The 13,461-nt window shown below is 36.9% G+C and overlaps 1 protein-coding gene across 5 annotated transcripts in view; it reads left to right on the top strand.

Annotated features, from left to right (window-relative positions):
• The window catches only part of KCNH7 (potassium voltage-gated channel subfamily H member 7), a 453,243-nt gene extending 443,935 nt beyond the window's left edge, over positions 1 to 9,308 (top strand). For all 5 annotated transcript variants that reach the window (XM_060106825.1, XM_060106828.1, XM_060106826.1 and 2 more), the window contains 2 exons: positions 6,702 to 6,894; positions 8,270 to 9,308. In XM_060106825.1, coding sequence (XP_059962808.1) covers positions 6,702 to 6,894; positions 8,270 to 8,539 — 463 coding nt within the window. In that variant the 3' untranslated portion in view covers positions 8,540 to 9,308. The remainder of the gene's footprint in view (positions 1 to 6,701; positions 6,895 to 8,269) is intronic.
• Positions 9,309 to 13,461: the final 4,153 nt, after the last annotated feature.

The raw sequence follows: 13,461 nt of genomic DNA, 5'->3' as shown, positions 1-13,461 counted from the left end.
TTAGCCTGCTGAACAGCCATGTGTTTTATTGGTCTTTATAGGTAAAAAACAGGAGTCAGAAGGAGCTTACACTGTGTGTGTGTCACCAGTGGGTGACCAAACTTGGGGGTGGCAGTCGTCTACCCAGAGGTGACAGGAGAATAATTTGTTGTTTCCATCTCTTTCCATGTATAAGCCATGCTCTGGTTTGTTACATCATATTTCAATTCTATCTTTGGGGTGTCTTGCAGGTTGCTACCATGCTGTGTGTATTTAACGCATCTTATGAATTCTGCCCATGTGTAACAAGCTACTTGCTTACTTGTTCTCTATACTTACCACATTCTATGAGTTTTGTTTATACTGCATAAGCTAGCTATCTATGCTTAATGTTTCTTCTGTGTTTTATCAGTGCTGCTTGTAGTTGTATTGCTTTTTTAAATCTTTGTGCCTGAATTGAACAGTGTCAAACAATACAGTAAACATAAAAATGTATGCACACACACATACATTACCATGAAAGATGAATTAGCAATTAAAACAGACAAAAGGAATTAGAAAACCTACAAATTTGTAAATTGAAATAAATTTGTATGCCTTAATTTCAAACAGAAGTATGACAATACTGTATGAATTAAATATTTAATTTTGTATTTTTTGTTTTCATGTAATTTAATCAAAGTTTAAAAGTTAAAAAACTGAGGTCTATATCCCATTCTCAAGTGCCAAATGAAAGTCTTGTAAAATTGAAACTTATCTGAGAAAATTAAAACAAACTATCATTTACTTAGAGTCAGTAATTCCTAATTAAGGTTTAAGAACTTAACATGATCATACTTATTATTGCTCAGAGAAGCATATTTAGTTAATTAGTACATTTACTATCTCTCCCTGCTATTTATACCAAGCTACATTGATTTTTTAGCCATAACATATATCAAAATATACACTGTACACACAAAAGAATTGATAAAAGTGTGATCTCTGAACTTTAACTTCCTTGATTCCTGCCCATTCCTTTATTGTGAAACATATGGTATGCATTCAATTCCTGGAGTAAATGGGAAAATTACTGAATGAATGGATTAATGACAGGGACAGCAGTGATTTCTTCAGCATGATACTCACACAGCACTTGCAATTGGTTAGCCTAGATTAAAGTCATAACTCTTCTACTTAACTACTAACAGGATGACTAGATCAAGTCATTTAAATTTCTCCAGCCTCAGTTTCTTTCTTTGACCTATACTGACCTGCATTACTGTTGTAAAGACTAAGGTAATACATGTGGAGAGTGTATATGCTACAAAATAGAAAGTGCTGTAATTAGATAAAATATGATTATTTTTTCTAGCTGCGTGTGGTCTTCGATTCAGTGTGCGGGCTTCTCTCTAGTTGTGGCATGCGGGTTTTCTCTCTCTAGTTGTGGTATGAGGGCTCCAGGGCGTGTGGGCTCAGTAGTTGTGGTGCATGGGCTTAGTTGCCCCACGGCATGTGGGATCTTAGTTGTCCGACCAGGGATCGAACCCATGTCCCCTGCATTGGAAGGCAAATTCTTTACCACTGGACCACCAGGGAAGCCCCAGTAAAGTATGATTAACAATGAACTTAACTTCTATTATTGATGTTTGTCTGAGTATGTTCTCTTGCTTTTCATTTGTTTCTGTGTTTCCTGATTGGGACCTTTCTCCTGGATGAAAATTGAGATTTTAAGGTTCCTTTGTTGCCTCATCATGGATACCAATCATTGCTGCTAGTGTAAATCAAAGATTACTGAAAATACTTGCCTTTAATGTGTCCTGGGGCTGAAAATGTAAACTTTTAAGGGCATATACATCCAGGACCCATTTGGCTTGCAACCGTACTTTAATACTAATAATTCTTATTACTTTATTACATTAGTTTTAGAATGAATTTTTTTTTTTTTTTTTTTTTGCCGTACGCGGGCCTCTCACTGTTGTGGCCTCTCCCGTTGTGGAGCACAGGCTCTGGACGCGCAGGCTCAGCGGCCATAGCTCACAGGCCCAGCCACTCCGCGGCATGTGGGATCTTCCCAGACCGGGGCATGAACCCGCGTCCCCTGCATTGTCAGGCGGACTCTCAACCACTGTGCCACCAGGGAAGCCCCTAGCATGAATTTTTTATGATACTTTTTTCACAGCCAAACTGCAACTAAATCTTTTTTTTTGATATATCCTAGCATCTGTATGTTTTTTAACATATTTATTTTCTTTGACTAACTTCTTCCTATTTAGCTCTGAAATTGTCACAAACATTTTATTGCCTGACTCACCTTAGCCTCTTTTGGATTTAAAATCCAAAACATTGCATTTTTACTGCACTGCCATCTCCAAGAACCTCTTACATCCAGTTTACTCTAGAAGGCAAACATATAGAAAACAAGTTTGAAGAGGGCAGCTCAATTTAGACTTCAACTTTGCAAGGTAAGAATCCTGGGACTCTTTCTAGAGTTGGGTCTACTCTGTTTAGCCTCAGTATTCTGTTCAAATGTAGTAGAACTGTGAATTCTATCCCATTTGTTTCACCCAAATACACATATTAAGTACACAGTGCAATAAAAACAAATATAAATGGTCCATCTTGAATCATTCTGGCTGCTGCTGCTTTTCTGCTTTAATGGCCAATTAAACTATATGCAGGGTTAAAAGTTTATGTAAGAAATGTTCTTACATATTTATATATTATGCCTACAGATATACATATATCGGTAAATCGCTCATTGTTGATCCTAAAGCAGTGCTTCTCAAACTTTAATGTACTTTCGAATCACCTGGGGATCTTGTTAAAATGTAGATTCTAAGTCTAGGTCTGGAATCGACAGAGATTCCGCATTCTAACAAGCTCCCAGATTTGAGCATGCTTTGCATAGCGAGGCCCTAGAGGATATAAAAGCTTTCAGTGATGATTCCATCCCTTGCAGAACACTGTGCCTGGTACACTGTGGGTCTTTGAATAAGTGAATGAAAACATTCATTTTACACAGCTGTATAGCTATGCTGATGTAGAGGAAGAAAAATAAATTTTCCTCTACCTTTCTGAGTTCTTGGCTGAAACCCCTATAATAAAAGACAGATTAATAAGAAAAAAACAAACATAAATTTATTAACATGTATACCTCACATACACATGGGTGATACTCAAGGGAGAATTAGTAACTGCCTGAGGTGCCTTAGAACTGAAGATTAAATACCATCTTAATAGGGAAAGGGGCTGGGGGATGTAGGTCTCTTAGAGGAGAATGAAAGATAATTAGGAAGGTGAATGGGTCCTTAGAAGAATAGATGGGAGGTATGATAGTTTGTGACAAAGTTTGTCTCAGTGTGATGCCTCTTCTGTGACAAAAGTCAATCTTCCCTGGTTATTGAAACTCCCAGGGAGGGGATTTATGACAACTGAGTTCCTTCTGGAAAATCTGCCTTTAGGCAGATAAGGGAAGTTCAGAGAAAGCTTTTCCCCACACTTGCTATTCTCCAAGTGCCTACAGCTCAAAAGAATCAATATGCCAAAGTGGCTTGTTTTGGAGTGACATATGCCTTCACTGACAAAAAAAAAAAAAAAAAAAAAAAAAAAAAATTATAAAATTGGGTTATTCTTTTCTGTTTTAAAGACAAAGCTGGACTTTTTCAAAATTCTCTGTAATTCTTCCAGAGTAGAGCAGATTACTTGTGTCATTAGAAGAGTCCATTCCAATTAAGCTCATAGACCCTAGCCATAAAACATGAAAATACAACCTATGCATAGTAAAGAAATTCCTCACTAAAGCTCTTCTTTGTTGAATGTTTTAGTCTGTTTGGGCTGCTATAACAAAAATACAATAGACTGTGTGGTTTATAAACAACAGATATTTATTTCTCAGTTCTGCAGACTGGAAAGTTCAAGATCAAACTGCTGGGAGATTCAGTATCTACTGAGAGCCAGCTTCCTGGTTCATAGATGGCTGACTTCTCTCTCTGTCCTCACATGGTAGAAGGAAGGGAGCTCTTTGGGGCTCTGGTTTATGAGGCACTAATGCCATTCATGAGGGCTCTACCCTCATGACCTAATTAAATCCCACAGGCCACACCTCTTAATACCATCCCATGGGGGGTTAGGATTTCACCATTAGCACTTCAACATAAACATTCAATCCATTGCATTGAACTACCCAAAATATCAGATTACTGGTTAATAAAACCAAACCAAGGTTTGGTTCAAAGTCACTGCAGGAAGAGAGACCACCACCTAGACAGAGTCTAAAGTGTTATCTCAGAAGGGGAAGTAAGAAGTAGGATATTTATAGGATTTGGAGCCTGAGCCTTTTAAGGTGGGAAACTGAGTGGATCTGGGCAAAGTTCATAATATAATAGTTCAGAATTGATGGGCACAGTGAAGTGAGGGCCTTGAAGCAAGTATGGATAAATAAAATTTGTTTGATTAAGCAAGTTTATTTGTTCAAAAGAGCAGATTGCTGTCTCCAGTGAGTTAATCTATAGAAATTTCCTGAAGGAGTAAAGTTATTTATTCCCTTAGACTTATTTTTCCCAGGCAGAGTTTTCCTGAAACAACTGTCATGTTGACAGAGGTGGTCTGCTGTCTTAGCTAAGTCATGTTGGCACAGTCTTGTTCTCACCCTGCACCAGCTGTTCCACCTGCATGTGATGGTCTTGTGTTCGGGAATCCCACTCATGGTAGCATGTTGCTATTACACACTTCCAATAGGTTTTTCCCTCATCGACACTATTCAAATAGATAGAATCTATGAGACCGAGATCCTGTTTCTTGGAGACCCCTGCTGTTTGACAAAGGTTTTGTGAGGACTCAAAATCATTATCATAGGACTTCCCTGGTGGCGCAAGTGGATGAGCGTCCGCCTACCGATGCAGGGAACGCAGGTTCGTGCCCCCGTCTGGGAAGATACCACATGCAGCGGAGCGGCTGGGCCCGTGAGCCATGGCCGCTGAGCCTGTGCATCTGGAGCCTGTGCTCTGCAACGGGAGAGGCCACTGCGGTGAGAGGTCCGCGTACTGCAAAAAAAAAAAAAAAAGATCATTATCATAATTTTTGACTCTCTATTGGGTCTTGAATCCCATTTGTTGATGCAGTTTTTATTATTCCACTCTCCATGCCCAAAGCCTTTTACATGTAATGTGTAAGCCACTCCCTAAATATTAAATGCTGTTAATGATGGGATAAATTCATACAGAAATATTTACAATGGATGTAGAATTTTCCTTGGGGACTCAGAGGAGAGAGAAATTAATTTTGAATAAGGGAAGATTTGGGGGTGCAGATAAAAATTTGTGCTGTACCTTGAAGTGTGAAAGAAAAAATTGATGCATAATAAAATAACGAGTCTTCTCTGTTTAGTTGGCACCATAAAAATATTAGATTGGAACAATGGGTAACAAATAGATAAATAAACTAGTTGATAATTCAAATTTTCTTTTTCAGTGTGTGGTTTTGACATTTGCAAGGCACAATCATGTATAATCTATAGCTATTTGTTTAGAAGACACTAAGCTATATGGCTATATATACCAAATATAGAAAACCTGCACAAATAATATGTTATCATGATTCTCAGAAGGAAGATTTGTAGTGTCAATGTTAAAAACTAAAAGGAAAAAAATGATTTTTTCTCATGTTATCCAGGTTTATTCTATTCTCTCTCAAATCAAAGGCTAAGTTCTCTCCACTTTGAATTTCACAAATACAGCATGTACGTAATTGAGCAAAATTAGTCTATGATTTTAAATTTTGGGTAAGATTTACCTTTTCCTTGCATTTTTCCCTGAAACAAAATAGTAAGCACAAATAAGTAAAGAGTTAAAAGTATTCTGACGAGGCGTATGGTCCAAATTTTCTGTTCTTATACCCACAAAATCCTTTTTTAATACTGTTAGCACATGCAAAGGAGGGGAATCAGATCCATTGTATTTTGCTATCTTTCCCTTGAATTTTAATTTAAAATGAGAATGAAATTAACAGGCCAGTAGGCTACTTGTGAGCTTTAGGGAAAAAAAATGATCAGACTGGTATTTTGCAAGCCAGATTGGTTACAGAAGCAAGTGAACTTTTATGTTTGGTCTGTTTCTTAATTACCAAAGGCTCCAAACTGTAGATGGGAAAGGAATTTAGCATTTGACGGTACTTAACATTAAGGAAAGAATACAATGAATGATATACAATATTTGATGTTTATAGGAGAGAGGCAAAGTAAAATATAGATAATATAAAGTTGGAACACATAAGAAATTATCCAGTTGTTGCAGCTATAAGAGAAATGTGCTATGACATCTTTTTAAACAGTAAATAAAATATTCACAAGAAACTGACCAAAACCTGATAAAAAGCACAGAGAATGACTGATTAAAAAATGGATTCTGAATGCATTTTACATTTTGAAATCAATAAAGCTTAATTGTAAAGATGTAATACAATGTACACTGTGAAAACATAGCCTCTTCATTCAGCTGTTTTTTTTGTTAAGATCAACGAACAGGAAAGCAACGATCTTTATCAGAGCCATTAGTGAGATATAGAAAGTGAGCATCTCCGTGCTCCCTCTCCTGTCCTTCTTGTTTAAAGCAGGGCTGTAATTCTGTTCTTTGGTGGTGCTGCAATTTTCTCAAATGCTTTGCAATCCTGGGTAATTTTCTCAAATGCTTTGCAATCCTGGACAACTTTAGGACTGTCTTCCCCCATTTCTGTCTGTCCTGCAGACTTGAATCCCAAATGACTGCAGACGTCCAGACCATCTTACAGCTGCTGCAGAAACAAACCACTGTGGTCCCCCCAGCCTACAGTATGGTAACTACAGGAGCAGAGTATCAGAGACCTGTCATCCACCTGACGAGAACCAGTCATCCGGTAGCATCCATCAAGACGGATCGAAGTTTCAGTCCTTCCTCACAAGTGAGTATAGATAGCGTGTAACCAAAAGTGTCTCTCAAAGTGTGTTTCCAGGGACCACCTGAATCAGAATCACCCGAGCTGCAGTGGAAAATACAGATTCTCATCTCCGTCTCTGTTTTTCCTCAATTAGAACATCTGGGAATGAGCCTTTGTAATCTCCATGTTAAACAAGCTCCCCAACCCCGACCTTTGCCCCCGATTCTTTTGCTCATTTAAACTTTGGGAACAATGGACCTAGAAGAATGATCTTAAAACACTAGTACTTTTTTTTTAAGAAAAAGCTTTTTTTCAAATATCAATCTACTTAAGTTTATAAATGGTAGAGCTTTGAAAGCTAAGGATTAGCCCTGGGTCCAAAACATGCTTCAAATAAAGGTTTGTAATTTGCTCTAGTGACAAGAGGCACCCTTGGGCAGGGTCTCAGGAAGGAAGGGGCAGAGAAATAGCAGCCATAACAAGCAATAGCAAGACCTGAGATCCAAGTGTAATCAGACTAGTAACCACATCTGTGCCCCACCCATCACCAGTGAGCTCTAAACTTTTCTCACCTTGGTGATGGTAAGAGGAATGTTAGTGTCCTTATCTTTCCTCTGAAGTCCTGTGAGGAATCCTTTGAATTATGTTAATAGGAAAAGTCCAACTCCTTTGGAATTCTATTTTGGGAATCATTCTTAATTACTTAAACACTGTGGCCAAACTGGACCTAAGAACAATGATTTAAATAAGAATTTACAGAACCATCTTGTAAAAACTTTTTTAGAAGTTTGGGAATTGAGTGCAAAATGCTCTGGGGAATGAAACTATATTAATAGCACGAAGTAATGTGACTAAAGGAAAATAATGCAATTTTTCTAAAATATGAAAGTAGAGATTAATTTATCTCGAGTTTTGAATGGCTGGGAAACAATGTAAAACCATGTACTTTGTTTTTTGCTTTCAGTGGATTTAGATAATATTTTCTGCCAAGGGATGGGTGATTTTCCTTCCTTTCTTTTTTTCTTTCTCCTTGTTCTCCAAAGGTACTCACAAAATGACCCACCTTTTTGATCCCAGTTTTGTTGGGAATTTTGAATTAAAACTCATTTGGAAAACTCAATGTGAAATATTGTGTTTTAAATAATAATAATAATAATAATAATCTGATATGGCTTCAGAGTAAAATTAAAGATCTTGGAATGGTTATATAGGATTATCTAAACTGATACCTGACCTTCAGTATCTTGACCCACCTTTGAGAGGGAAAGATTGGTTAATACCACTAATCAAATACAGATTTATGGAAAAAGAAAACATGTTTAGATTTCATGAGTGTAATTTTAGAAATATGTCCAAATGAATTATAAAAACATGTTTTCTTCTCTTTTCTTTCTATCAGTGTCCTGAATTTCTAGACCTTGAAAAGTCTAAACTTAAATCCAAAGAATCCCTCTCAAGTGGGGTGCATCTGAACACAGCTTCGGAAGACAACTTGACTTCACTTTTAAAACAAGACAGTGATCTCTCTTTAGAGCTTCACCCCCCGAGGCAAAGGAAGACTTGCCTTCATCCAATTAGGCATCCTTCTTTGACAGATTCATCCCTAAGCACTGTAGGAATCTTGGGTCTTCATAGGCATGTTTCTGATCCTGGTCTTCCAGGGAAATAATCATTTTGTACTATTTCTTCCACATACAATGTAAGTGCTTTTAATGGCTGATTTCCTTTTTTGTATTTAAATCCTCTCTACTTGACTCAGGGGCTCACAAGTTACCATTATATGCAAAAGTACTGTATATTTTCCTAAATTGAAGCTTGTAAGGTAAAATTGAGCAGTTAGGATGTAAATATATATATGAACTCTTTTGTTCCAAATGTTAAAACTGCCAGCATCTCAAGGCACCTTATTTTTTATTTTTATTTTTTAAATCATGTGCATGTTAGGAAACTCCAATTTCTCTTGCATGGAGACTCCTATTTACTGCTTTTACTAAACCCATACTTTGTTATGAAAATGCCTTCCAAGCAAATAAGAAAGCAAAGGATAAAATTGTTCATGGATGCAACTCAGATGATCCTCAACTCATGGAAGTTCAAGGGGGAGATAGGGAAACTTGTCACTTTTGAGGACAGATACCCTTCTGGATTGAGATGTTTATAGTGAATTACATTCATTCCTGCACGCTAATATATATATATATATATATATATATATATATATATATATATATATATACACACAGTTTTAGAGTTATAAATCTCTGACAGTAGAGGAAACCATCTCCAAATACATGAATATAGGCCAGCTTTAATGAGGACAAAAAGGCCTTTCTATTTAAAATTCTGTCTCTAACTGCATTCACAAACTCCCTAAAATATTTTCCACTGGCAAGTTTCCTTGAATGCTCAGAAACAAGTTTCTCTAATTTTTCTCTTTCTTTGGTGGCGGGGGTGGGGTGGGAGGGATTCTTCTTCAGAACTGCTAAAATGCTACAGACGCAAACTGATATCCACAGCTTTCTTCTGACTCATATTTTAGGGCAATCCTGAATTTGATCAAAAGAGTTTATTGACGCACATTGTTTTCTTTCCAAAAAACGTACAATTTTAGTGGATTTGTGTGGCGAAACTAGCTTCCATGAAGTATATGCCGTGCTATGGCTTTCTAATCCCGGCTGTAAAAGAACAATGTGTATTTACCTACGTATAAAGAAAATGCACAAACCAGTAGAAAAATTTTAATTTTATTTGGTTATTCAAATACATTTGCTAATCAAAGATTAAATGAAAATCTATCCTGTATGGATTGGGCTGAATATATATTGACTCCAGAATATCAGAATATACCACGGAATATATTTTAATATATTCGACTGTTAGATTATTTTGGGGGAGTGGTGGTATATGCCTCTCATAAAATCAGGGTACAGAAAAATTGCAAGCTAACTTAAGATTCTGTTTAGTCAAATTCTAGTTGAGAAATTTTATTTTTCAATTCATTTGAATACAATTTTTAACTTTTTATGGACTGGCCCATTGTATCCTCTCCTTCTGAACAAAATTGTGAAAATCCTTGAAAGTTTCTTTATCCTTTACTAATTTTTACACTCACATATATTTTTAAAGAGACATTATGTCTGTGTACATTATTAAATGGATTAATATCTATCCCTCCAGGATAGAAATATAATCTATTGACTTACTTTTACCTTTGACACTAGAATATTAGTTTCAGATACAAGCAATTTATTTAAATTTACAAAACTTTGCACTACTTAAAATATGATTAAAGCGACCTTAAATTGCTCCATATATGTTTTTTAATGGTTCCATAAATTGCTAATCTGTGGGGGGATGCAATCTGTAGGCACAGGCATGTTCTTGTCCCTGCTAAATTTGTGCAGACAAAAACATAAACGATCAAGTACACATGACAGAATGACCAGTCAATTCAATAGAAGTATAATAATTCTAACCAGCTTTCCAAACCATTTGGTGTTATGCAGATAGAAATTTAGGGACTAACCGATGCTTTCTCTTCCTCATTCAACAAACTTTTATGGGTGCCTAGCAGGGAAGAGAGAAATGGCTGCCTCTGATTCAGAGGACAACTTAGGGATTTTACTTCCATATTTAGGCAGATTTTTGCAGCTGCAACAAGTTTCATGAGGATTGTCAGTCCAAGGTCCAGAGAAATTCAGAATGAATTCACCAGAGAATGTCCATTTGTAGAGGGAGAGGATTTGGCAGGTGAGGAATTTAGATCTGATTGTTTGATTAGTGAACGCTTCACTGCACCATTTGGTATGACATGCATAAAATTCAGCCTTCCACACATAGTCTCTATACTTCTTTATAAAAACTAAGCACGAAGAAATAGGAAGATAGGGAGGGGTGTGCAAGCATCCAGATTGTTTAAATTCTAGTATAACATAAACCTTTTTTCTTCTTAATTCCTCAACATAAAAGAATTGCTTGATAAAATCTCAGAGAGTTGGACAGGATTAGGAAGGCCCATTCCTACAGGATATTAGCTTTAAAAGAGCCCAAGCAGTATAAAGATGTGGTGAGTCAGGCATAAAAGTCAGAAGACTTAGTAGTTACAATGACTTAAACCAAAGGAATTATCTTAATTTAAAAGATTCACCCTCTTGTCCTAGCCGAATATCTATCTAATGCCTCAAGTCACTGTCACTTTCCCCATGGGCGGTAGCAAAAACAGTCTGAGCCCTCCATCTTGGACCCCTGCTGAGAGCCAGGTTTAACTGCTGTAGGTTTAACAGCAGTATAGCAACCGCTCTCCTTCTAGGTAATTAAAAGCACTAACATAATCCTTTTTGCCTTCCACCTAAAAATAATATTAATATTTATATTAATATAAATATTTATATTTAAAATAATATATAATATTAATATTTAGGTCTCCAGGCCTAAATAAAATGACATCTAATATCTAAAGTTTATTTGGGTTAGATGTTTTCTGATGGTATTATTTGCTGGGCAGAGATCTGAAAGACTTATCAGTTTACCCTACAGAGGAGTCCCATACTCTTGATTAGTTGAGAAAACCAGGAATGAAAAACGCTGAAGCAATGTCCTTGTAGGGTTTTTAAATAATCACTCATTCAACAAACATGGGAAGGTAGGGGCACATCTGGGACAGTACAGTTTCTTAAGTCCATTATAATGGGTTGGTCATCAGAGTTGAACTTGACTCTTCTAGTCAGAAGATAAGGAAACCGAGTCAGGCCATAGTAGAATTTGGTGTCAGGTTTAATGTGTGTATGAGGGTTTAATGTATGTTGCTCACAAGGTCCTTTTGGAGTTGATCTTTAGCAGTGGTTCTCAAATGCCTAAAAGAACAAAGTCCTAATACAAATGTTATTTTAAAATCCCATCATATATTATCTAAGGATAAAATTGATCACCTGAGCTGCCTATCTAAAATAAGAATTATTAACCATAGTATCTTTCCTCTGAATGCCTTTCATGGTTAAAAAAAAAGGAATCTGGTAGAACTAGTTACTAAAAGTGAATTGGAGTTTTTCAAATGGGTTATCCATGGTTAAAACCAAAAGTAGATCAATTATTTAAGTGGATTTCTAATTGTAAATGAAAATGTTTATAAATTACAAAAAATTTTAAATGTTATTAGATTTCTAATCACATTTTTTGCAGTAAAACAAATGTGTCTATCATGTGAGTTCAAAGAGGCACCTGAAAGACAGGATGATGATATCCTTAAGGGCAGCCCTCGAATTAGCTGCACTAGCTCCAACCACCTGGGAACTTGTTAGAAACATATTTTTGGGCGTCACCCACACCTATTAAATCAGAAGCTTTGGGGGTGGGGCCAGTAATCACATTATAACAAGCCCTTCTCCATACGATTCTGATGCACGTGAACACTTTGAGAATCACCCATGCAGGGTTCTGTGGTCAGACCAACTTGGGTCTCAGCATGAGTTCATTAATAGCTGTGTGACTCTGAGCAAGTTAATTAACCTCCCTGAGTCTTTTTCCAGAGATAATGGCACCTGCCCTGAAGACACCTGAGGAGGAAATGAGGTAACATATAGGAAGTGCCTGGCACATAGTAGGTGCTCAAAAATGCTAGATTCTTTGGCCCTCATCCAGGAACATAACATTATGCTCAATCAGGAAAACAATTTTCCACAATTTAGCTTTTGCACAATGTGCAATGTCTCCAACTAAACAGCTGTTATCGAGACTAAAGTTTTTGATTCAGAAAAACTCAAGTGTAGCTATTGGTGTCTCTCTCCTAATTGTATTTTGCACTATTAGGTTTATAGCTTTAAAGTAGTACTATTCACTATAATAATTGTGAGACTATGAATCTCGTTACAAACATATCTACCCTGAAGTGATGTTAAATGCCAAGTGTGCAAAGATGATCTGTTGAATTCAGTATGACTAGAATGTATTCCGTGAAGACTGGCTCATTAAGGAAGCTTCTTTACATCCATGATAGTTCCCAAATGGATATTTAAAAATAATTTTCAAAGTACAATTTTGGAAGAAAATAGTGTTTTTTCAGAAAATAGAATTTCACAGTTGTAATGGCTCTTTTCAGGCATCTAGGCCCACTCCCTCATGGCACAGACATTACATTACACAGACGTAGCCTGCCCAAGCTCTAGTGTGCAAGGGTAGCAACGGCAAGAGACTCAGTGCGGTAAGCCTGAATTCAGATCCTACCTCCTCTACTCAGTCAAGACAGACCTTCAGTGAGCCCCAGTATCCAATATTATAAAAATGAGACATCTTAAATATCTTGAAGGGGTGTTGAGGAGTCTCTGAAATATATTTGTGGAACTGCTTTGTAAACCACAAGGCACCATAAAACTATAAGATCATCGTGTGACTTATGCATCATCACAAAGGTGGTGGTCTTGTGGTACCAGTGCAGTAGCACCACTTACGTCTTCTAAAAACCTTTCCGTGCTTTCCCCTGCCTGACACTGCCTGCATTTAACCTTTATGACAAAAATCTATAAGGTATTTCTTACACAGCTCTCAAAGATGCATCTGATCAGAGCAGGAGAATGCCAGCATTAGGGAAGCTTCCTC

The sequence above is a fragment of the Mesoplodon densirostris genome, chromosome 8 (assembly GCF_025265405.1).
Source record: "Mesoplodon densirostris isolate mMesDen1 chromosome 8, mMesDen1 primary haplotype, whole genome shotgun sequence".
NCBI lineage: Eukaryota > Metazoa > Chordata > Mammalia > Artiodactyla > Ziphiidae > Mesoplodon > Mesoplodon densirostris.
Note: the sequence above shows the minus strand (reverse complement) of the source record. Positions and strands in the feature narration are given on the sequence as shown.